This window comes from Chlorocebus sabaeus, chromosome 9, assembly GCF_047675955.1.
Source record: "Chlorocebus sabaeus isolate Y175 chromosome 9, mChlSab1.0.hap1, whole genome shotgun sequence".
Classification (NCBI taxonomy): Eukaryota; Metazoa; Chordata; class Mammalia; order Primates; family Cercopithecidae; genus Chlorocebus; species Chlorocebus sabaeus.
Window position 1 is genome coordinate 49,048,133 of NC_132912.1, and position 26,940 is coordinate 49,075,072.

At 34.9% G+C, this 26,940-nt stretch overlaps 1 protein-coding gene and 1 long non-coding RNA gene across 3 annotated transcripts in view; one reads left to right on the forward strand and one right to left on the reverse strand.

Annotated features, from left to right (window-relative positions):
- The window catches only part of LOC119622954 (uncharacterized), a 119,282-nt gene that overhangs the window by 23,120 nt on the left and 69,222 nt on the right, over nt 1-26,940 (reverse strand). Inside the window, 8 exon segments of the mRNA XM_073018942.1 lie at nt 914-975; nt 3,776-3,848; nt 3,947-3,975; nt 6,166-6,256; nt 8,393-8,451; nt 8,774-8,852; nt 20,947-21,019; nt 23,926-23,956. Of these exon segments, the coding sequence (XP_072875043.1) occupies nt 914-975; nt 3,776-3,848; nt 3,947-3,975; nt 6,166-6,256; nt 8,393-8,451; nt 8,774-8,852; nt 20,947-21,019; nt 23,926-23,956 (497 nt within the window).
- LOC140712387 (uncharacterized) overlaps nt 25,536-26,940 on the forward strand; it is a 58,526-nt gene continuing 57,121 nt past the window's right edge. The window contains exon 1 of one of the 2 annotated variants that reach the window (XR_012093962.1): nt 25,536-25,819. This is a non-coding gene — a long non-coding RNA (uncharacterized lncRNA). The remainder of the gene's footprint in view (nt 25,820-26,940) is intronic. The other variant, XR_012093963.1, reaches the window with a different exon arrangement.

Sequence of the window (26,940 nt, forward strand, 5' to 3'; positions counted from 1 at the left end):
TTTGTATACATATTTTTCAGTTTGCAAAATATTTTCACTTTTATTACAACATTGCTCAATTAAACATATCTAAGAGGTAGATATTAGCACTAATTCAATGAACAAGGCCACTGACATTTGAATACATTAAATAATTTTCTCCAAGGTTACATAACTAGTAAGTAACAGAACCAGAATACTGACTGGTTTTTTGACTTCTACTCATGATTGTTACTGCTATAAAGCAGCTACTTCTAACAACTAGTGAGGCCCTTTCCACCTCTTTGCACAGCTGTGATCTCAGAATACAGATAGTTATGTGGTTGAAAGCATGGCTGCCACAAAATAACTCAAATAGTTCTATTTGTGAAAATAATGTTCACTCTTTAAAACACTACTCAACCAAATTGTTTTTACTGTAGTTTCTCAGGTTTCCTATTTTTCTTGCTTTTCCTTTGCCCAAAATATTCCTTAAGATCTGCACTATGCAATCCAAATATAGCAATACTTTCAAGCACCAGGCATTATCCTTTCAAGTTCCAAGATACACAAAACTATTTTACCTTTTTCCTCTGAATCCAGATATACCAGAGAATCATAAATTTGCTCACAGGTGGACCCCTGAACTGAAATTCTTCAGTTTTTAGACAATTGTAGATTCAGAACCCAAATAAATTCCTAGAATTCTAAGATGTATTTTCACACTATACTACACTACCTTCTTAAACTTAATCCTGAAAATACGTGAAATTGCACTATGAAGCAGTAATCTACTTAGCAAATAATAACTGCTTAGTATTTTCTGAAAAATATCAGAAATTACTGAAGGGCAATATGCAGAGGTAAAACAATAAAGTCAAAGTCTCTACTTTCAAGTTTCAACATCACTCAATATTTATATTTAAATAATAATAAAAACAAAATTACACAATACCTTAGAACTCCAACGTGATTCTGCATATGTTTCTTTTCCTGATTTTAATGTCAACATATTATCTATAAAATATTAATCACAGATATATTAATGAGAATATTTACTATGATATATTTTAAAAGAGTATACAAATCTATTTTTTTCATGAATCTGTGGTGTTTCTTATTCAACCTGTACATACTTTTTTCAGATTATTCCCACAACTTTTATGGTCAACCTAACAGAATTGCAAACTAAAATATTCTATTCATTAGAATAGAAAAAAATAGAAATTTGGCTAACTTGTATAAATTATTTCTTCAAAAAGGCAGTAATTGTTCTTCTTCCCAGAAACACAGTATGTCCTATGCTTGAAATTTAATGAGATAACTTTAATTATATGTTATCTTTTTTTCTATTTTTTAGCATTACTTAGTTTGATTGACTCAGCAATCTGTTATTCAAATGAAATTATCAATAAATAAGACTCTTGAGAAATATAAATTTTTTTATGTTAACAAACTTTATGTCTAACAATTTTAAGTTTCAACATGTATGACAGTATATTTTGTGTATGTGTAATAAATAAATAAGCTTAAAAAGCTTTTATTGCATATACATTAAATTTTAAAACTCCTTTAGTTATTTTGAGTCAGTCTTTCCTTAATTCAATATCTTCAGAATCAACTTGTGATGCCTTAGAGAATCATTAGAAATCTATATAAAAATAATTGCTTTAAGTAACCTAATTTTTCCCTAAAAAAGAATTAAATCAATGTCTACACATTAGTAAACTACTGTTTCCACATTTAATAGAATTAAATCATGATCTACACAAGATCCAAAGAGTACTGAGAGTCATGAGACAGAATACACACACACACACACACACACACACACATATATATCCAGTTTTCTTTATAAACAAAATTTTCAAATTTGAACTATTTAAGACAGGTTGAAGAAAAAAGCAAACATGCCTAACAAAAACTTTAAGGATGATTTCATCATTACGGGTCAACTGATTATTTGACATTCATGAACTAAAAATCTGATTTTTAAAACTGGTCTTAAATTCTGATCAGAATATCCCTGGAGTTCAAGTTTCCTCCAGGGAATCCAAGAGGTCAAATCATACTTTTGCTGTTGACCATGATCATTTGCGTTTATTTAGAAGTGTATACTGGAATGTTTCAGAGACAAACTGTGTTGTAACACCATAGCTCTAATAACGTTTAACTCATAGTTCTAATTGCCATCGGAATATATATGATTATGCATGCTTATATCTTAAATACTATACTTTTAATTTTTAATATATTAAAAATAAAATATAAAGCCAACTTAAAAGGCTTATCAAAATCTGAATTTGTTTTTATTTTTATGTATTTTATCAGCATAAAACCGTTTAATTAATTGTGGTACAGTCATATAATAGAATATGAAAATCACGGAGCCATAAGACAGAAAACAAACATAAAACAGAAATAATGTTCCGTTTTCTTTGTAAACAAATTTTTCAAATATTAACTAACATAGTTCAAAGAAAAAAGCAAACACGCACAACTGAAGCTTTAAATATCATTTTAATATTAAGGGTACATTTATAATTTGACATGCATGAACTATATATTTGGTTTTCAGATGTGCTTTTAAGTTGTGAGATGAGCATCCCTAAAGTTCAAATTTCATGTAGAGAATCCAAAACTCAAATCATACTTTCGTTATCGACTATTTTCAATCTCATTTTTAGAAGTGCATACTGCACTGTTTCAGGGAAATAATGTGTTACAACAGCATAGCTTTAATGGTTCATAGGTCACACTTTTCATTTTTATTAAAGTAGATGATTGTGCATGGTTATACTTGAAATTCTTTAGTTTTAATTTCTAATATATCAAAAATCAGTAGATAAAACCAACTTAAATAAGACTGAAATTTGCATTTGCTTTTATTTTTTGCGTAAACAAACTTTAGTTGTGGTGCAGTTATATAACGGAATTTATATAAAGAATGCAATAAAAGCAAAACCAGAGCTAGTTCTGTCTATTATGGATGGATCTTACAATATAATGCTGATCAAATAAAGAATGTTACAGAAAATTACACACAATGTACAATTATTTACATATTAGAAGTTAAAAACAAATTCTACGTATTATCTCTGACTGTGCACATATGTTGTATAATGTTTAAGCATGTATAGGAATAATTTTTTAAAAACTAGTTTAGACAATTGTTTACCTCTAAACAATGAAAAGACACTAAAGCCAAATGCTTCAGAATCACAGTTTTACAAATATAATTATAAAGAAATGATTACTTCTCCCATTTTTAAAAACTAGGGGTACCACACACAAACACACATACACATGCACACAGGCACAAACATGCACACCACACACACACACACACATACACACGCACAGAGTAAGCTAAATCAGAATAACTGATTTCCTTAGGATGCTTCAAATGACTACATCCACATGAGGTAACCAATGTTAAAACACAATTGGCATGTCAAAAAGTGAAGCTTTCTCTGCAGTAAAGGGTAGAATTTGAATCAAGTTTTGAACAGGAAAAATATTAGAGTTTAAAAATTCATCTTCTTGAATCTTTAAGTCATACAGACATTCCCAATACAAAACATTACAGTATCAGAACATAAAAATAGAAACACCTGAAATTAAAGCCAATTTTTAAAAAAACTAATTAAAATTCATGTTCTTGTAAATAATCAGTTTTTCAAACGTGGATACCACTATGGACATTATTAACTCAAATATTTCCATAATATTTGAAAAATAAACATTGGGGAGATGAGACTATTAATATGTCAACTACTGAAATATTCCTTTTAATATAGTTGAACTGTAAAATTACCTGCTCTCAATGTTTGTTTATTCCTCCATTCTAAAGCTTTATTTGGAACAGAGTTTTGCATTTCAACAGCAGGCTAAATGGGTTTAGAAGAAAAATGATTAATAACGAATGTATACTTCACAAAATACATAGTTAATAAATAATTCAAGATAAAATTATAAAACTCAATACCTCAAAGTCAGAAGGCTTTTCAGTAGACTCTAAAGCAAAAGAGATTTGTTATCAGTCATAGGTAAATATAACAAAACCAACCACAAATGAACCCAGTGATAGTATCTAACTGAGTCCTCTTGCTCAGCTTTGAGAATGATTCCTTTAGGTTTAGGAGATTTTCTTTTGTTTGTTTCTTTAGGACACTCACATGACAGAAATACACTGAAGAAACTAGGAATCTACGGTTCATCAAACATGCACTGAAGATTTCAAAAGTGAGAATGTGTTTTGCATGCAAAATGTGTTGATATTAATATGTATATGCTGAGTGATGAAAGCATAAATGATCTTTGATCAGAGGAGCAAATCATGACCCTGAAAAAATAAATGTCAAAGCTGAACATAGAATCCTACACCATAAGTTTAATGAAATACATTAGAATAATTTATATCATTACATTCATCATGTTCTTTCATTTGTCCTACAATTGAGACGGTACACCGTTATGATGAGAGTTCAGCTGAATGCAGAACTGACATCTCATCACTGAACGTGTTACAAATTGATCAGCTTGGATATTTACTTAGGGGATAATACTGAATAAAATATTCATTGTTTTCCATATCCATGTGGTGTAATCATATGCCTACATTTCTGTATCCTCTAGTTTATCCTCAGAAATTTTCTTGATTCACTCATGTAAAAAATATATACAAAATTCATTTAAAAGTTTGTGTAATGAGCTTTCAATATTGGCACATTTATTTGAAAATTTATGGCAACATACTTATTACATACAGATAATATTTTATATTTTTAAATCAGGAAAACACTTATTTAAAAAAATTTAGAATTCAGGTAGTAAATTCAGTATTTTTTTGTTTCTAAAAATTAGTCTGCTTTATTAAGTGTCTAATGGATTTTTATAGAACAACAATTTTACCAAAACAATTTGCTTCATTAAAAATAAAGCCAATGCTCTTAGATTCAAATATTTCTCATTTGAATAGCTAATATCAACAAAATATATACCTTTTATGCTGATAGTAATAGAGAAAACTAAAAAGTTACCATAGTTTACTCCAATTCTAGTAATCCTCCGCTTCCGGTAGTCTCTGGAGTACCCAAAATCTAATCTTCTGGAGTGCAAATATTGTAAATGCATCTGAAGTGAATTCACTCAAATTTCCTATTGAGAAACTCCAAAGTTGCCTGGCTATCTTCTTTCTTGCCCCATTTCCTGCCTCACAATCCCTCTTCCTTAGCCAAAATAATGTCCACATCTGTGGTCTTCATTTTTCCCATTCAACATCTTTTAAAATCAATTTTCCCAACACTTTCTTTCTCTTTGATTAGGAATAGTATCTGACACCTGTAATTATTATTTCTTTACCTCTTTTTCCCCTCTGACCAGAAACAGATGCAGAAATAAAAGCAATATAATGCTTTCCCTTGACCCTGTTATGTCTTGATCTTCTATCCAATTGCCCTTCTTCCAGATTTTTCCAAAGGAAAGGCTATTCTCTTGCTACTTAAGAGTGAGGTCCAAGGACCACCAGCAACGGCATCACCTGAGAACTTATTTAAAATGCCAGAATCCCAAGTCTGCTGAATTACAATGTGCACTGTTAAAAAGGTATTCAGCTGATTTTATAAAGTGTGAAAACTTCTGGTCTATACTGAGTGTATATGACAAATTATATACACGCATGGCTGTGCCAATATGCTTATATTCACCTATTGCAGATAAAACACAACTCTCTATGGTCAGTTGCTTCCATCCCTAATGCCTTCCCACCAGTGAGAAAGACAGGAGTGACAACATGTTTGCTGTAATTCCCTGGGAACTTTTGGTAATGGAAGGTCACTTTTTATTCTTCCCAGCTTTCTAATCATGCTCTATCTTTCTGTAAAGAATTATTTTATTTTACCATTCTCCATTATATAAACCTGCTTCTTGTTCCCTCATGTACTCCCTGTTTTCCTTGGTCTTCATTCCCTCTTTTACTCCTTTCTTCAGGTATATTGAATTTAAACTAATAATTCAGCTCTTTTTTTGGCACTCTCAATATAATCTGTTGCCAACACCTGAGAAGACATGTAACTTTCACTCCTTTTGTCCTTCCATGCTACGCATTTAAAAAATAATTTTCTTTGGCTGTCAGAGTATATCAGTCCTCACGCTTTTAGACAAATAATTGGTCAAATGATGTTTTAAATAAAAAATGGTTCTTACCTTCTATTTTGCCATTTATTGTCTTTATTTCTTTTTGATATGTAGCCTCAGTTAAACACACATAATTCTGTGTCTCACTCACAGAGATAATCTGTTAAAGATAATATTAATAAATAATTTCTTTTTTTTAACTATTTTTTTTGTTTTGTTTTTTCTGAGACAAAGCCTCACAGGGTTGCCCAGTGGTATGATCTAGGCTCGCTGCAACTTCCGGCTCCCAAGACCAAGTGATTCTTCTGCCTCACCGTCACGAATAGCTGGGATGACAGGCATTAGCCACCACACCTGGCTAAATTTTTGTATTTTTAATAGAGACAGGATTTCACCATGTTGGCTAGGCTGGTCTCAAACAACTGACTTTAAGTGATCCACCCACCTTGCCCTATTCCCCAAAAAATTCAATCGTGTGCATATTTCAGAAGGAATTAAATTCAAAGTATCTGCCTTACACTGTAGTCCTTGCAAAAAATAACAGGGCATTTCAAACAAAATACAACACAATTAAACATTTGACATATGCATAATTACAGATTTTTTGTTAAAAATTATGCACGGCATGAAGAGAATTTTCAGAGTATGTCATGCAGAGTAGGAATAGAATTCTGTAAAAGCTGTTTCACTTAGGAAAACAAAGACTTAAGATAATAAGAATAAATTTTACAAGTTTTTTGCTGATAAAGAACTGCGTGAATAAAAGATTCATAAGGAAAACATATTTTTGTTATTTTTAAATGAAAGCAAACAATCATTAGATAAAGTGTGCAATTCATTCTTGAGACATAACTTCAAAAAAGTAGAGCAAGCCTTCATAAAAAGATAAAAATAAAAGCATGTATTCATGAAACATCTAACATGTGCCAGACACGTATTTGCAGATTTTTCTTCACCTTAGAATAATGAGGATGATGATGATGGTGGTGGTTACCCCACTTTCTACTTCCTAGTCGTTCTAGGTTGTTAAGAACAAAATGATGAACAAATATGTTCCACTGTTCTCTCTGTTCGGAATGTTTTGCTCCTAAACTTTCATATGGCATACTCTTCATCTTTGAGATGGAGATTAAATGGCAGTCTCAGACAGATCTACTCTGACCATAGAATTCCACTGCCACTCCCATACCCGTGCTAATTATAAAGTTCTTCAATTTTCTCTAACCAAACATTCTCTGTTTTGTTTTTAAGAAAAATTTATAATGACTTATAAGTGTTTTTTTGTTGTTGTTTTTGTTTTTTTTTTGTTTTGTTTTGTTTTGTTTTTGAGTTGGAGTCTTTCAAGTCCCAGGCATTATCGTTTTAAGTTCCAAGGTGAGCAAGACTAAGACTACACTTTAAACTCTTTCTCTCTGAATCCAATTAGAGCCTTTGTACATCTAGATATACACAGAATTATGTATTTGCCCATAAATGAACAGAGAAATTATTTAGTTTTTAGACAAACTCAACTTCAGAACTCAAATAGATTCCCAGTGCCTTCTAAGTCTTATTTTCTTTTGCACTATTCTACATTGGCTTCAAAATTAATCCTGCAAATTAGCAGAATTGCACTATGCAGCTATTATTTACTTGGCACATGATTATAAAGTATGTTCTGATAAATGTCAGAAAATAAATGCTTTTTCTCTCTTTTTTTTTTTTTTTTTTTTTTTTTTTGCTTTTCTTTGAGATGGATTCTCACTCTGTCACCCAGGTTGGAGTGCAGTGGCGCGATCTTGGCTCACTTCAAGCTCCACCTCCTGAGTTCACACCATTCTCCTGCCTCAGCCTCCCAAGTAGCTGAGATTACAGGCACGCACCACCAAACCCAGCTAATTTTTTTATGTTTTTAGTAGAGACAGTTTCACCATGTTAGCCAGGATGGCCTCAATCTCCTGACCTCATGATCACCCACCTTATGGAAACATGCAGAGGTGAGAGTATAAAGTCAAATCATCTTTTTATGTTTTTTTTTTTCTTTTTTTTTTTTTTTAATTATACTTTGAGTTCTAGGGTACATGTGCATAACGTGCAGGTTTGTTACATATGTATACTTGTGCCATGTTGGTGTGCTGCACCCATCAACTCGTCAACACCCATCAACTCGTCATTTACATCAGGTATAACTCCCAGTGCAATCCCTCCCCCCTCCCCCCTCCCCATGATAGGCCCCGGTGTGTGATGTTCTTTTTATGTTTTAAGATTACTCATTACTTAAGTTTTAAAATTGCAACAACAACAACAATACACATACCTCAGAATCTGAAGATTCTGTATCTTCTTTTTGTCTTGATTCTGATGTGGGTATCTTATCTACAAAATGTTATTCACAGACGCATATATGAGAACATTTATTACTGTAAATTGTAATACCATATACAAATCTATTGCCATTTATGAGTATTTCAAAAACAAAACTAACAGCAAAAATAGAATTTCAGAATTGAAGCAGGTTCAGTAAAAAGAATTGATAGCATGAAGAAAGATATCAGAAAATATTTTTTTAAATAGCCATTGTATTTCGGTCTATAAAATTGTTTTGTAAATAATAGCACTTAAGCATAGAAAGATTTTCAGAGATATTCACTAATGTACCACTTCTATTATTTTCGTATAAAAATAAAATTGTCATTACCTGTTTGATCTTGTGGAGCTTGTTCAATAATGCCAATATCATTTTCGTGTTGTCCAGTTACTGTCTTTGTTGCTTCCTCCTATTACAAACAATAAACAAAAGCAACAACAACAACAAAAAACTTCAGGAAAAAAATGTGTTTATTCACTCACACAATTTATCAGTAAGACAAAAGAGAACAACAAGAAAAAACATACACTGTATCTATCAAATCATAGGCACTATCCTGGGAGAAGCAGAAAATATACATGGAAGACAGGTTCTGGCCTATATTCAAGAAATGGTAGAGATATGTGAAAACAAAATAAGAACAGAAAAGTATAATTCACCAGTTCTACAATTTAAGTCAATAAAATGCATAAGAGTACAAAGGAGAGAACAATGAGTTTTACCTGAAAAGCAGAGAAAATGCCGCCATAATGGGGCCGTATTTGGAAGGATAGGCAAAGTGCAGATTCAGGATACAAAGACTCTAGGTACAACAGCATGTGCAAAATAATAAGGCATGAAACAACGTGGCAACTGAGGGATGCCAAAGTGATGTGGTAAAACTGGAACACAGTCAGAGCAAATGAGTTGAAGAGACAAAAAATGGGACCAAACCATGTAAGATATGTGTCACGCTAGAATGTGAACTTAACCCTTCAGGTAATGGGTATCCGCTCAATATGCAGATGAGTTACATCATTACAAATATATTTTAGAAAGGTGACCCTTCCAGTGATGTAAAGATAGATGAACATGGGGAGACGGAGCAAAACTAGAAAGGAGTACTTCAAAATTATAGGTAGATGGTTAATTATGGTAATAAGATATGGAAAATTATAAGAAGGTAGATAATACAAATTTTGGTGTGTGACTGGCTTGGTGACCTGGAGGAGGGTTGAAGTGCAGGATGTGGGGGACAGTTGAAATGCAGGTTGAAGTGTTTGAGCAGTTCATGGCTACTTCCTAGATGTTATTTACTAGGATGGGGAAACCAGATGACTGAGTAGGTTACAAAGAGACAGAAAAGAGGCAGGAAAAGAATAAAAAAAAAAAGATGCTTTCAGTTTGAGACCTCTAAGATTTGAGGCATCTAAGGGGCTTGGAAGAAAGATCTGGATAAATACATTTGGAGTATGAGTAGATGACCTACATGAGGAAAATTACATAGTGATAAGAAAATAAATATTTATAAGATAGACTAAATGGGTAGAATTAAGCAACACAAATCTATGCAGACTGTTGAAATTTTGAAAATGAAATTAAAGGAGAGAGAAAAACGTGGGATTAAGTTTCTAAGTTATATATTTCCAAATTTGTTCCAAGAATATAATTTTATTGATATAGGTAAATATTTCTGAAATATTATTGCAATAGGCATCTTTGAATTGAATGAAAACATTTAAATCTACAACAACAAGATTCTGTAAAACCACTTTTATAAAAACCTTGAAATTTTTAATTGTGCAAGAGAAATGCTTACCTATAGAATTATGAGGCATTTCTAAGTACTACTATAAAGTGAGATAGAAATGTGAAACCCCCCTTTAAAATTCACATGCTTTTCTTATGTTCCTGTAAACAATATAATACTAACTCGAATTGCCTATTTACACCATATAGGATGACAGTTTAAAATTGGAGAAAAGATCTCACATAAAGAAAATTAAGCAATAATTATTCGAGTTGAAGATTTAATAGTTTATATATATATCTATGATTGTCAAGCAGGATTCAGTATTCACAGGTGAAGAAAGAAACTAAAAACTTCAAGTCAAGAGGATTCCTGAGTTTTAGAAACAAACAAATATATGTGCAAGGTTTAATAATTATGAAGACTAAAGTTAATAAGGCTTCCTGGAAATAATATAAAATATCTCCACTGTAAGAGATATATTTAAAAGTAAAAAGTGGGGGGGCAGAGCAACATGGCTGAAATGGAAGAGCTCCAGTCTCTAGCTCCCAGTGCCAGCGACACAGAAGACAGGTGATTTCTGCATTTTCAACTGAGGTACTGGGTTCATCTTACTAGGGACTGCCAGACAATCGGTGCTGGTCAGCTGCTGCAGCCCGATCAGCAAGAGCTGAAACAGGGCAAGGCATCGCCTCACCTGGGAAGCGCAAGGGGGAAGGGAATCCATTTTCCTAGCCAGGGGAACTGAGACACACAACACCTGGAAAATCGGGTAACTCCCACCCCAATACTGTGCTTTACCAAGGGTCTTAGAAAACGGGCACACCAGGAGACTATATCCCACTCCTGGTCGAGAGGTCCCATGCCCACGGAGCCTCCCTCATTGCTAGCACAGCAGTCTGCAATCTAACTGCAAGGCAGCAGCCAGGCTGGGGGAGGGGCGTCCGCCATTGCTGAGGCTTAAGTAGGTAAACAAAGCCGCTGGGAAGCTCGAACTGGGTGGAGCTCACAGCAACTCAAAGAAGCCTGCCTGTCTCTGTAGACTCCACCTCTGGGGACAGGACACAGCTAAACAACAACAACAACAACAACAACAAAAGCAGCAGAAACCTCTGCAGACCCAAACGACTCTGTCTGACAGCTTTAAAGAGAGCAGTGGATCTCCCAACGTGGAGGTTGAGATCTGAGAATGGACAGACTGCGTGCTCAAGTGGGTCCCTGACCCCTGAGTAGTCTAACTGGGAGACATGCCCACTAGGGGCAGACCAACACCCCACACCTCACAGGGTGGAGTACACCCCTGAGAGGAAGCTTCCAAAGCAAGAATAAGACAGGTACACTCGCTGCTCAGCAATATTCTATCTTCTGCAGCCTCTACTGCTGATATCCAGGCAAACAGGGTCTGGAGTGGACCTCAAGCAATCTCCAACAGACCTACAGCTGAGAGTCCTGACTGTTAGAAGGAAAACTAAGAAACAGGAAAGACACCCACACCAAAACCCCATCAGTACGTCACCATCATCAAAGACCAGAGGCAGATGAAACCACAAAGATGGGGAAAAAGCAGGGCAGAAAAGCTGGAAATTCAAAAAATAAGAGCACATCTTCCCCTGCAAAGGAACGCAGCTCATCGCCAGCAATGGATCAAAGCTGGATGGAGAATGACTTTGATGAGATGAGAGAAGAAGGCTCCAGTCCATCAAACTTCTCAGAGCTAAAGGAGGAATTACACACCCAGCGCAAAGAAACTAAAAATCTTGAAAAAAGAGTGGAAGAATTGATAACTAGAATAATTAATGCAAAGAAGGCCATAAACGAACTGACAGAGATGAAAACCATGACACAAGAAATACGTGACAAATGCACAAGCTTCAGTAACCGACTCGATCAACTGGAAGAAAGAGTATCAGCAATTGAGGATCAAATGAATGAAATGAAGCAAGAAGAGAAATCTAAAGAAAAAAGAAGAAAAAGAAATGAACAAAGCCTGCAAGAAGTATGGGATTATGTAAAAAGACCAAATCTACGTCTGATTGGGGTTCCTGAAAGTGAGGGGGAAAATGGAACCAAGTTGGAAAACACTCTTCAGAATATCATCCAGGAGAACTTCCCCAACCTAGTAGGGCAGGTGAACATTCAAATTCAGGAAATACAGAGAACGCCACAAAGATACTCCTCAAGAAGAGCAACTCCAAGACACATAATTGCCAGATGCACCAAAGTTGAAATGAAGGAAAAAATCTTAAGGGCAGCCAGAGAGAAAGGTCAGGTTACCCACAAAGGGAAACCCATCAGACTTACAGCAGATCTCTTGGCAGAAACTCTACAAGCCAGAAGAGAGTGGGGGCCAATATTCAACATTCTTAAGAAAAGAATTTTAAACCCACAATTGCATATCCAGTCAAACTAAGTTTCATAAGTGAAGGAGAAATAAAATCCTTTACAGATAAGCAAATGCTTAGAGATTTTGTCACCACCAGGCCTGCCTTACAAGAGACCCTGAAGGAAGCACTAAACATGGAAAGGAACAACCGGTACCAGCCATTGCAAAAACATGCCAAAATGTAAAGACCATCGAGGCTAGGAAGAAACTGCATCAACTAACGAGCAAAATAACCAGTTAATATCATAATGGCAGGATCAAGTTCACACATAACAATATTAACCTTAAATGTAAATGGACTAAATACTCCAATTAAAAGACACAGACTGGCAAACTGGATAAAGAGGCAAGACCCATCAGTTTGCTGTATTCAGGAGACCCATCTCACATGCAGAGACATACATAGGTTCAAAATAAAGAGATGGAGGAAGATCTACCAAGCAAATGGAGAACAAAAAAAAGCAGGGGTTGCAATACTAGTCTCTGATAAAACAGACTTTAAACCATCAAAGATCAAAAGAGACAAAGAAGGCCATTACATAATGCTAAAGGGATCAATTCAACAGGAAGAGCTAACTCTCCTAAATATATATGCACCCAATACAGGAGCACCCAGATTCATAAAGCAAGTCCTTAGAGACTTACCAAGAGACTTAGACTCCCATACAATAATAATGGGAGACTTCAACACCCCACTGTCAACATTAGACAGATCAATGAGACAGAAAGTTAACAAGGATATCCAGGAATTGAACTCATCTCTGCAGCAAGCAGACCTAATACACATCTACAGAACTCTCCACCCCAAATCAACAGAATATATATTCTTCTCAGCACCACATCACACTTATTCCAAAATAGACCACATAATTGGAAGTAAAGCACTCCTCAGCAAATATACAAGAACAGAAATTATAACAAACTGTCTCTCAGACCACAGTGCAATCAAACTAGAACTCAGGACAAAGAAACTCAATCAAAACCACTCAACTACATGGAAACTGAATAACCTGCTCCTGAAGACTACTGGGTACATAACGAAATGAAGGCAGAAATAAAGATGTTATTTGAAACCCATGAGAATAAAGATACAACATACCAGAATCTCTGGGACACATTTAAAGCAGTGTGTAGAGGGAAATTTATAGCACTAAATGCCCACAAGAGAAAGCTGGAAAGATCTAAAATTGACACTCTAACATCACAATTAAAAGAACTAGAGAGGCAAGAGCAAACACATTCAAAAGCTAGCAGGAGGCAAGAAATAACTAAGATTAGAGCAGAACTGAAGGAGAGAGAGACACAAAAAACACTCCAAAAAACAATGAATCCAGGAGTTGGTTTTTTGAAAAGATCAACAAAATTGATAGACCACTAGCAAGACTAATAAAGAAGAAAAGAGAGCAGAATCAAATAGATGCAATAAAATATGATAAAGGGGATATCACCACTGACCCTACAGAAATAGAAACTACCATCAGAGAATACTATAAACACCTCTATGCAAATAAACTGGAAAATCTAGAAGAAATGGATAATTTCCTGGACACTTACACTCTCCCAAGACTAAATCAGGAAGAAGCTGAATCCCTGAATAGACCAATAGCAGGCTCTGAAATTGAGGCAATAATTAATAGTCTACCAACCAAAAAAAGTCCAGGACCAGATGGATTCACAGCTGAATTCTATCAGAGGTACAAGGAGGAGCTGGTACCATTTCTTCTGAAACTATTCCAATCAATAGAAAAAGAGGGAATCCTCCCTAACCCATTTTATGAGGCCAATATCATCCTGATACCAAAGCCTGGCAGAGAGACAACAAAAAAAGAGAATTTTAGACCAATATCCCTGATGAACATCGATGCAAAAATCCTCAATAAAATACTGGCAAACCGGATGCAGCTGCACATCAAAAAGCTTATCCACCATGATCAAGTGGGCTTCATCCCTGCGATGCAAGGCTGGTTCAACATACGCAAATCAATAAACGTAATCCAGCATATAAACAGAACCAAAGACAAAAACCACATGATTGTCTCAATAGATGCAGAAAAGACCTTTGACAAAATTCAACAGCTCTTCATGCTAAAAATGCTCAATAAGTTCGGAATTGATGGAACATATCTCAAAATAATAAGAGCTATTTATGACAAACCCACAGCCAATATACTGAATGGGCAAAAACTAGAAAAATTCCCTTTGAAAACTGGCACAAGACAGGAATGCCTTCTCTCACCACTCCTATTCAACATAGTATTGGAAGTTCTGGCTAGGGCAATCAGTTAAGAGAAAGAAATCAAGGGTATTCAGTTAGGAAAAGAAGAAGTCAAATTGTCCCTGTTTGAAGATGACATGATTGTATATTTAGAAAACCCCATTGTCTCAGCCCAAAATCTCCTTAAACTGATAAGCAACTTCAGCAAAGTCTCAGGATACAAAATTAATGTGCAAAAATCACAAGCATTCTTATACACCAGTAACAGACAAACAGAGAGCCAAATCATAAATGAACTTCCATTCACAATAGCTTCAAAGAGAATAAAATACCTAGGAATCCCACTTACAAGGGATGTAAAGGACCTCTTCAAGGAGAACTACAAACCACTGCTCAGTGAAATAAAAGAGGACACAAACAAATGGAAGAACATACCATGCTCATGGATAGGAAGAATCAATATTGTGAAAATGCCCATAGTGCCCAAGGTAATTTATAGATTCAATGCCATCCCCATCAAGTTACCAATGAGTTTCTTCACAGAATTGGAAAAAACCACTTTAAACTTCATATGGAACCAAAAAAGAGCCCGCATTGCCAAGACAATCCTAAGTCAAAAGAACAAAGCTGGAGGCATCACGCTACCTGACTTCAAACTATACTACAAGGCTACAGTAACCAAAACAGCATGGTACTGGTACCAAAACAGAGATATAGACCAATGGAACAGAACAGAGTCCTCAGAAATAATACCACACATCTACAGCCATCTGATCTTTGATAAACCTGGGAAAAACAAGAAATGGGGAAAGGATTCCCTACTTAATAAATGGTGCTGGGAAAATTGGCTAGCCAGAAGTAGAAAGCTGAAACTGGATCCTTTCCTTACTCCTTATATGAAAATTAATTCAAGATGTATTAGAGACTTAAATGTTAGACCTAATACCATAAAAACCCTAGAAGAAAACCTAGGTAATACCATTCAGGACATAGGCATGGGCAAGGACATCATGTCTAAAACACCAAAAGCAACGGCAACAAAAGCCAAAATTGACAAATAGGATCTCATTAAACTAAAGAGCTTCTGCACAGCAAAAGAAAATACCATCAGAGTGAACAGGCATCCTACAGAATGGGAGAAAATTTTTGCAATCTACTCACCTGACAAAGGGCTAATATCCAGAACCTACAAATAACTCAAACAAATTTACAAGAAAAAAACAAACAACCCCATCAAAAAGTGGGCAAAGGATATGAACAGACATTTCTCAAAAGAAGACATTCATACAGCCAACAGACACATGAAAGAATGCTCATCATCACTGGCCATCAGAGAAATGCAAATCAAAACCACAATGAGATACCATCTCACACCAGTTAGAATGGCGATCATTAAAAAGTCAGGAAACAGCAGGTGCTGGAGAGGATGTGGAGAAATAGGAACACTTTTACACTATTGGTGGGATTGTAAACTAGTTCAACCATTATGGAAAACAGTATGGCGATTCCTCAATGATCTAGAACTAGAAGTACCATATGACCCAGTCATCCCATTACTGGGTATATACCCAAAGGATTATAAATCATGCTGCTATAAAGACACATGCACACGTATGCTTATTGCGGCACTATTCACAACAGCAAGGACTTGGAATCAACCCAAATGTCCATCAGTGACAGGCTGGATTAAGAAAATGTGGCACATACACACCATGGAATACTATGCAGCCATAAAACAGGATGAGTTTGTGTCCTTTGTAGGGACATAGGTGCAGCTGGAAACCATCATTCTCAGCAAACTATCGCAAGAACAGAAAACCAAACACTGCATGTTCTCACTCATAGGTGGGAACTGAACAATGAGATCACTTGGACTCGGGAAGGGGAACATCACACACCGGGGCCTATCTCGGGGAGGGGGCAGGGGGAGGGATTGCACTGGGAGTTATACCTGATGTAAATGATGAGTTGATGGGTGCAGCACACCAACATGGCACAAGTATACATATGTAACAAACCTGCACGTTATGCACATGTACCCTAGAACTTAAAGTATAATAATAATAAAAAATAAAAAAATAAAAAAAAATAAAAGTAAAAAGTATTCTTCCAATGATAAGTTTGTTTACTCTGTTATCAATCTTCCCTTGCATATTCTATAATAATAGGTACTTTAAAAAATTCACCAATGTTGATTACATTCATTTGATGTGTGTATATAGTACCATCACATACAGATATTATGAGCAAAAATCTCAGAATATTTCTAAATATTACTAATTTCTCCATTTATTTATTTCAGAGTACTGAAGCTTAAAAGAGATTTTTCTCTTTTAAGAGACACAGAAGAAAAATCTTGTTCATATGATCAGAAAATTTAATTTTAATAACAAGTTTAAATAAAATGCTTATTTATTTATACTCTATTATCAAAAATATTCTAAACAGCTGCCAAGGTTATATCAAAGAGTGAGATAAATTAGTTAAATAACTTAAGGATATGTCAAATATTAAGTTAGAAATCTGAAATCAGAAACCAAAGAATCAAAATTAGTAATTCACAATAAAGCTGACAAGGCCTAAAACAGGTTTTACTTTGCATTCTATATTAATATAAGTATGGCTACATTAAATATAAAACATAAAGTTACTAAAAGAAGTGAGAATTAAATTTTCATGCCTTGTTTATATATTTTTTGTTGACACACTATAAATGTACACGTTTTAGGGGTACATATTATCACTTAATACATTCACATAATCAAATCAGAATAATTGAGCTATTAATCGCCTTAAGTATGTATCTTTCCTTTATGTTAGAATCTTTCAAATTATTCTCTACTAGGTATTTTAAAGAGTACAACAAATTGCTCTTACCTATACTTGTCCTTATGTTTTCTTCCAGTTTTTTATTAAAATCAGCTATAAGTCACTCAGAAACACCTGAGCTACAATTTATTAGCTGGCTATGTTTTCTTAATTTTTATTTTAAATAATTTATATCATATCTTTTGTTATAGAGAGTTCCTGCTCTCATTGCAACCAATATTTTTGCTGTGTATTTATAAAAATCTATCTCATCTTGACTCTCTCATGTAGTCTCTATGATTATCTTACCCTTCTTCAATGACTTATTTCCTATCATCCCCTTCATCTAATTTATTATTATATAAATATGGTGGTATCCATTAGATAATTTTTTTAACCAAAATAACCTAGGACAAAAATTTACCCTTACATAGTTTATAGTATTACAGAAATAATTAAAATTTAAAAATTACATGTTATATTTTGAAATATCTCTTCACAATTTACAGTTGTATTAGTTACCTCTTGCATGGAAAAATGTGAGACTTTAGTTTTTAATAGTACCTTGTTTAACTGGGTTTGCCTTAAAATGGTATAGGTTGTTTCTATTCTGTGTGGCAAAAAGCTAAGTATAAATAACTGTATAAATTCTGCTTCTTCCAAGAAACAGAGAAAAACAGAATAAGTCATGGGGGGGCAATGATTGATTAATGAAAATCATATGTAGCAACTAAATAGAAACTTGTAAATAAATAACAATTGAGACAGAGATGCCCTCAAAAGCAGATACTGAAAAAACGTGTTCTGTGAGAAAAAAGTCTGGGGTAAATCATTTTTAAAAAGGTGACGGAGGAGGGAGAAACAAACAAGAGACATGATCAGTCAATCAAGTATGAGCTTCAGTCGTGAAAGAAAAGGAGAAACAACTACCCTAAGACATGTGACAAAATACATAAAATACAGACTTTTGTTAATAATATATTCCCATAATGCTGATCAGTATTTACACTATAATTAGTTATTTTGTTAATATCTGGGTAATCAAGATTTTAATTTTATTATTATATAATAAGACACTCAATTAGTTAAACATGCTCTTCAATCAATACCTAAAAGTGAGAACAGTCTTACTACAGAGAGAGAAAAAATTTAAAAAGGAATGTTTCATAAACTTTTCACCTGAAGAAATTATTGGTAATAAGAATTTCAGAGTAATGTATTCCTTGAAAACATATGTTTAATAGAACATGAGTTTTGGCTGGGCTTTGTGGCTCACGCCTGTAATCCCAGCACTTTAGGAGGCCGAGGAGGGCAGATCATGAGGTCAAGGGATCGAGACCATCCTGGCCAACATGGTGAAACCCTGCCTCTACTAAAAATACAAAATTAGCTGGGCGTGGTGGCACACACCTGTAGTCCCAGCTTATGTAGGAGGTTGAGGCAGGAGAATTGGTTGAACCAAGAAGGCAGAGGCTACAGTCAACCAAGATCATGCCACTGCACTCCAGCCTGGGTGACAGAGTGAGACTCCACCTCAAAAACAAAAAAACAACATGAGTTGAGACTAAAATATATTACAATATTTTTAATCTAAATTCTACATGGAGGATACTAGAAAATATAGTGTAACCTTCTTTCCTAGTTACTACATATCTCTGATTTACTGTCTTCTTATTTAAGACATATTTCCTTAAGATAATGCATGTGAATTATGCATTCTAAATATTAAAAGAAAATATAAATTTAAGCCACATTTAGAAATTCATTAGATTTAATTATAAGATACATTATGCATATTATCTCACTTGTAACATTCTATTACATAAAATAATCAACTGTCTGCTTATTATTCACATTGCAAACCTCTTAAAATGCTTTTTATAGGCAAGACTGTATTCTGGGTACACAAGGATGCACGCAAGTATGTTTTCTAACTTACGGTATCTCATAGTGATGGAAGAGCTTCAAAAAGATTATTTAAATAACTAAAGAACTTCAAAAAGATTATTTAAATAACTAAATATAAAATCTTCTGAAATTTAAAATTTTCAAATGTGATCAAAGATCTTTGAACAATATGTTTAAAAACTGCAATTTAAAAATTCTGAAATTAAAATCTTACCATATGCTTATTAAGAGTCTCTGCTTCCAGAACTGGTTGTTTACTTAGGGTAAAACCTGCATTCTTCATTTAGATGAAGAGTTTAAAGTATACTTTTAATTAAATAACTTAGAAAACACACTGGCATCCCTTAGTAATACAGATTCTGAGAAAGAGAATTTACATTTCTAAATTTCTACTAATATTTATTTATTTATTTATTTATTTATTGAGATGGAGTCTCGCTCTGTCGCCCAGGCTGGAGTGCAGTGGTGCAATCTTGGCTCACTGCAAGCTCCACCTCCCAGGTTCATGGCATTCTCCTGCCTCAGCCTCCCGAGTAGCTGGGACTACAGGCGGCCGCCACCATGCCCGGCTAATTTTGTTTTGTACTTTTTAGTAGAGACGGGGTTTCACAGTGTTAGCCAGGATGGCCTCGATCTCCTGACCTCGTGATCCACCCGCCTTGGACTCCCTAAGTGCTGGGATTACAGGCATAAGCTACCGCGCCCGGCCTCTACTATTATTTTTTAAATTAGAGTTAAGGTCTCGCTATGTTGCCCACACGGGTTTCAAACTCTTGGGCTCAAGAAATCTTCCTGCATCAGCCTCCTTGGTAGCTGGAACTACAGGCATGCACCACCATGCCCAAATAAATTTTCACAACTTCTAATATTATTTTGATGTATTTAAAGAACCAAGAAGAGAAACTGAGACAAAGCTCTCTCCTAAAAACTACGTGATATCAAAATAGTAAGTGCAAAAATCCTATATGTTATGTGGCACAGTTTTGGAACTGAACAGTATCAGAGAAATTCCTTGATTACTATAATAAGTAACTTGATCCATTAAAGATAAATTTAAGCATGAGTTTTTTTTAAGTTACAATAGGATAATTTTAAAACGCACAGTAAGTACACTTATCCAAATAAAAATTTACCAGATTTTATATATTCTTTACTGTGGAAAAGTTTTTTCTAATATATATAGTGCTCCTGTCACTATATATTCTCCAGCCCTTTCTTTTTATGGCCCTCACACCCTCAAAGTATTTACCAAACATTTGTTATTTACTAACGTAAAAAAAAAAAAAAAAAAATACTGTTTAAATCAACTACTCATATTTCTATAAAATATTTTTATCTGACCAACTTTATATTGCCAACATGAAATAATGATACTTACAGCACTGCAAAACATGAAAAGTAAATACTATACAGAACTAGATTCCAACTGAGAAAATCAACTTCACAAAAGACCATTTTACCTTGGTAGCAAGACTAAAGTCTTCCTCAAGTTTTGTAGGCTGTGAATTTTCAGTAGTCGGTTTGCCAAAAGGACTTTAGAGAAAAAAGATACAACATAAAGGAGCAAATTCATATATTTAAAAAGGAAATCTGCTAGTTCATATCTTGGTGCTCACTCCAAAAAAATGAGAAGAAAAAAACAAAATCTGGGGAAAGATCAGTCCTCGGCATATTAAATCATGTTTCTTGGTATAATTAAAATATGCCCTCTGTTTTTAAAAAGTATTTTAGTTCACTATTTTTGACTCTACCTCCCGAACCTATAACATCCAAAGAACACTCACTCTTAGTTGCATAAAAAATAGTGACAGCCAATATAATTGGCATACCCTGAGAATAACTCGTCCTCACAAACTGTCCTCAGTGATGAACTGAAAATGTATTTAATGGCTGACATAACTTTTGATATCTAAATTGGAACAAACTTGATAACCTAAAATGAGGAAGAAAGATACAGTTACCTTGTCCTTTATCCACTCTCTACCTCTGATTTAAAGACTAATCTGTGTCACAGGAAAATGACATTGTTTCTCAGCATAAAAACCACTTAAGAAGACCCTGTTGCTTCCCTTCACCCTAAAACACTACAGAGGGTGCCCTGAAATATTTGAAATGTTGAAAAGCTGAACCTACAAATGTCAAATCACAAATGTATATTTCTTATTGGGAATATTTTTCTCAACAAAAATTGAAACTTTAAAAATAATAAAATCTAACTACTTATTTTATACTTGTCCTTCCCTGTTCAGGGCTACATCAACTAGCAAAACCTTAAAAAGCTTTGTACTTATTCCCAAGGAGAGAGACTGCTAGAAAAACTGAGTCCTGATAATTGGATTTCTCTAAGTACCATATATACACAGAGAGAAAGATCTGGAAGTGGAAGCCACTATATATAGTGAAAGTGTCTCACTTCCACATCTTTCTTCTGCAGGGCTTCATGGCAGTCTCCAACCTTTAAATATTCTATTTAAAGATTACTATCTGTGCTTTGATGAGCTGAATATTTAAAAGTTGGAGACTGCCATGAAGCCCTGCAGAAGAAAGATGTGGAAGTGAAAGACACTTTCACTATATATAGTGGCACCCACTTCCAGATCTTTCTTTCTGTGTATACATGAAAAGATAAATTCAATGACCAGCCAAGAAGTTCTGTATTTACGTATTCCTGGAAAACAACTAAATGGAGTCTCAGTCAGTCATTCACCTCCACCATAAGCATGTTACCAGAAACCCAACTGAAGCTCCATGACTTATTTGATAGCCAATCTTACCCCTGCTTTACATGTACATGGTTACAACATCAGAGGCTTGGAAAAAGAGGCAAAGGGAAGGGGACACCTGCCTTGGGTCACAGATCTATGTAATTCAGCAACCTTCAATCTCCTACCACTCAAGGGGCTCTAAGCCTCTCCAGTGAGATTTGGGGTGAAAGAACAGAATAGCACATTTCTATCTGATTTTAGAGACTTTTCCCAGTGGCTCACTTTTTTTTTTAAATCTTTCCATAGAAACCTTGAAGCTTGTCCATTCCTCCAATTAAACAAGCAAAAAAGCAGTGACCTATTCAGGACTTCTTTTGCACCATATTTAATATGCCTTTCTAGATAACTCCCAATGTCTACTGTGTTTGTTCTAATTTATCTTCATCAAATTTGTCATAAGATCCAACATTCTGATCTCTTTGGTAAAACCCTTACTCCTACCAATCCTGGGATTATTTCTCTTCAGACTTGGCCTTTCCCTGCTAATTCCCTTGTTACCTACTTCCACTGGGTTCTCCAGCTAATTCCATTCTTATCCTTTTCAATTTGTTTAATTAGACCCATTTCCTCTTCCTTTCTATTATTCAAACACTCACTTACATGGTGATATAAAAACAAGAGTAATGGGCTTTGAAATGAGTTTAAATATTACTTGTTACCTCCTATATTTAAATAGGTCACTTTGAGTTTCAGACTCTCCATCTGAACAACCATTTTTCCAGGATATTAAATACAGGTTGAAATATGAAAGTATTTTGATTAGTCTCCAAGAGTCCTTAAAATCCTAAAATTCCATGTACTTTTAATTTTACCTATAGAAAAATGGGGCTGGTAGAAAGCAATAAAATAATAGAAGAAAAGAACACCAAGGAAAGCAGAGAAGAAAGTAATCAGGAAAAGATCATAGAAAAGTCATGGAAGAAGAAAAAAGACTCTAGCAAAAAAAAGAAGAGTTCATGCAACTAGGCAGGGTACTGCTTTGAAGAAAGGCTAAGCTGGGAAGTCAGTAAACTGAGAAATCTATAAGAAATAGCCTCTAAATATGATTAACATATCTCTATGTAGATATTCTCCAATAAGAGTAAAATAATTCATCTATAGGATTTACCTGGTCTTGCTTATGAAACAAAAACCTATGTCTTGTCACCACAGCTAAGTCAGATCTGCTCTAAAAACTTTGATGATAAATCAAGGTACTGGTTACCACTCTAACTGTTAAACATGTTAGAACAAAGTCTTGGATTAACCAGTGTTCTAAGGGAAATCTCTAAAATGAGTTAACGTATAACAAAATGTGACTTTGTGAATTGATCCCATCTGGACCTATACCTTGATCCTAGTGATACATAGGTCTCCATCAATCTATGCCGAGAGGGAAGAGAAGGGATTTGGGAGCAAGGTAGGCTGATGGCAAACTTAAAGGTCAGCTACTTTTTAGCTATGAAATCATAGGCTAATTAATCAACCTCTCTGAACCACATTTGCCTCATTAATACAAAGTAGGTGACAGTAGCACAGATGTTTTCCAAAGCTGTGTGATGACTATGTGAGATGATAAATATTAAGCATATAATACGTTGTCTAGCCCAGAGTAGAATACTCGACAGATAGTGGTCTCTTTTCTCTGTATTTTCTGACTTAACATATATATTTTAAAAAACAGCAAAGTCTTACCTGAATATAGACTCTACAGAACTCACATCCACTATTAAAAGAAAAAAGTAAATACATTAAATCAACAAATATAAATAAAAGATACAGAATATTAAAAACATAAGAGGGCATCATGGCACATGCCTATAATCCCAGCTACTTTGAAGGTCAGGCAGGAGGATCATCTGAGGAGCTCAGGAGTCTGAAAGCAGCCTGGGAGACATAGCGAGACTTCAACTTAGTTTAAAAGAATCATGCACACTTTCATGCATAATTCAGGTCTTGGTTTAAAAAGCATAATACTCCAATGCTTTGTTACAAAGACTCAGATGATTTGTTATAAAGCATTTATTTGGGACCATACAGCGAGACTATAATGAAATTATTATTAAGTATACTATTATGAAATTAATGCATTAAGAATGTTTATTTCCCCTCTTTTATAGATCTCAAATGCAAGGAAAAACAGAATTTATCACAATTTGATATCTGCAAGTGAACTACAGTGTACAAAGAGTCATAATCCAAACAGAACCCTTTAAGACTGACAGAAAACTGTATTATTAGCAGAATTAGTATAAGCAGACAGTATCAACCTTAGAAAGTATAATTTCTTGATAAATGAACTTGGAGCAGTTAGAACAGAGTATACAGTAGTCTCTCTTTATCTGCTCTGTGTGTAGAAAGACACACAACGTGATTTCCCTCTGTTCTCACACCACCATCATTAAAACAGAAGACATCTGTGACCAAATGTTGGAGGATTTTCTCCACCAAAAAATAAGCAACCAATTCTGTAGCAGAAACCAGCTGGTTGTCCCCTATTTAATTCCAACACTGTCTGTCTAGAAATAGTCTCAGATCCCATAGTCTGAGGGCTCAGTCTCACAAGACTGCCCTCCCACACCAGTTGCAAATCTGGATCTCTGAAACAGCTAACCATCTGGTTTCATGTTGGGGTCCTCACAACTTTGTCTTTGGGTTGGAATAACATGCTAGAGTGCCCCAAATCCTAAAGGAAACATACTTACCAGTTTATTATAAAGGGTATTATAAAGGAGACACATGAAGAGATGCATAGGGCAAGTTATAGGGGAAGGAACATGGAGCTTCCATGCCCTCCCAGGGCACATCTGCCTCCAAACACTTCCATACATTCAGCTTTCTGGAAGGTCTCTGATCCCAGTCCTTCTGGGTTCTTAAACAGCTTTACTACATAGGCATGAATGAAAAAATCTGTGGCCACTGGTAATCGATATAACCTTCAACTCGTCTCACCTCTAGGAGGTTGAGGGGTGGAGCTGAAAGTCCCAACACCCTAATCATGCCTTGTTCTTTTTTGCGACCAGCTCCTATCCTGAAGCTACCCAGGGATTGCCAGTCATCACTCAATTATTAGCATACAAAGACATCACTTTGGAGATTCTAAACATTTTATGAGTTGTATGCCACAAAACACTATTGAAGACCAAACATATATTTCAAAATATAATATCCATGGTTTTGATTTCTGTAATTTCAGTTACTCATGGTCAACCATAGTCCAAAAATATTAAATGGGGAATTCCAGAAATATATAAATCGTAAGTTCTAAATAAGGTGTCATTCTAAGGAGTATGATGAAATATTAAGACATGCTGTTCCATCTCACCCAGGTCATGAATCATCCCTTTCTATAAGCTAACTGCCCATTAGTCATCAAAATGGTCTGTCATCAAAATCCCAACCATCAACATTATCATCGCTCAATGATCCAGGGTCACGTGAAGCAGATGGTCCTCCTTCTGATGTGTAGTCAGATAGCCAGAAATAATTAGTAGCCTAACACCACATGACAACTCCTACCTCATTCACCTGACTTCATCTCATCACACTGGCATTATATCATCTCACAATCATCACATGAACAAGAAGGGTGAGTACAATACAAGACACTTTCAGAGACCACATTCACCTAACTTTGAATACAATATGTTGTTATTGTTTTATTATGACTTATTGTTAATCTCTCACTGTGCCTAATTTATGAATTAAACTTTATCATAAATACGCACATATTTAAAAAAAACATGGATGTATAGGGTTCCATACTATCCACAGTTTCAGACATCCAGTAGGTGTCTTAGAAAATACTCCCCATGGATAAGGGCGAATTACTGTACGTGTGTATGTCTGTGTGTGTGTGTGTGTGAGAGAGAGAGAGAGAGAGAGAGAGAATACAGATCTGCACTCTCCACAAGAAGCACATAAAAAAGACAGCACTTTTCCTTATACAAGACCCTTAGGTTTTGACAATTCTGGAAAAATACTGGCATGCATACTCCCCAGTCTAGACAATTTTCCAGACCCTGGGTATGTTGACTGCTTCAGTTGCAAAGCATTAGGTAGGATCTTGGGAGATTTCTTCTTGGACACCAGAAATATTAACCACATCAACAGTGTACCTAACAACTCTAAAATAATTCTTTTGAACAGATTATCACTGCAGAACTTGTAAGTTAACTCCAATGACTTTTCAGTAATCTCACTGCTTGAAATTCTCACATTTAAAAGAAATTTGCAACATCATTTTCTCTCACTCCTCTCCTACTTTTCATTAGCCACTGTTCTGTCTCCTTTACGAAGTCCTTTGACTCTGTGAAATGTTGATATTTCCAGGGTTTTGTCAATGGCTTTCCTCTTATTCTACATCTTCTGCATCATGGATATACTCATTGAGATCTGTGGCTTTGTCTAAAAATTATAATAAAATTATTCTAAGCCTGCATCTCCAACCAGAGTTCTATCTCCAGCTAGAAATACCTATAATAATCCAATTACCTACTGAAAATATCCCACATAAATGTTTCATTGAACTCAATATGTGAAGAAAATTGTTGGTCTGCCCCATGATTGTTTGCACTTTTCTGTTGACCTGACAATTTCTGACTCCTTCCCCATGAGCATTCCCCACGTGGAAACTTATGAATGACCTGAGATTTTTTCTCTCCCCTAGCTTTTTAAACTCAATAATCAGTAAATCATATTAACTGTACC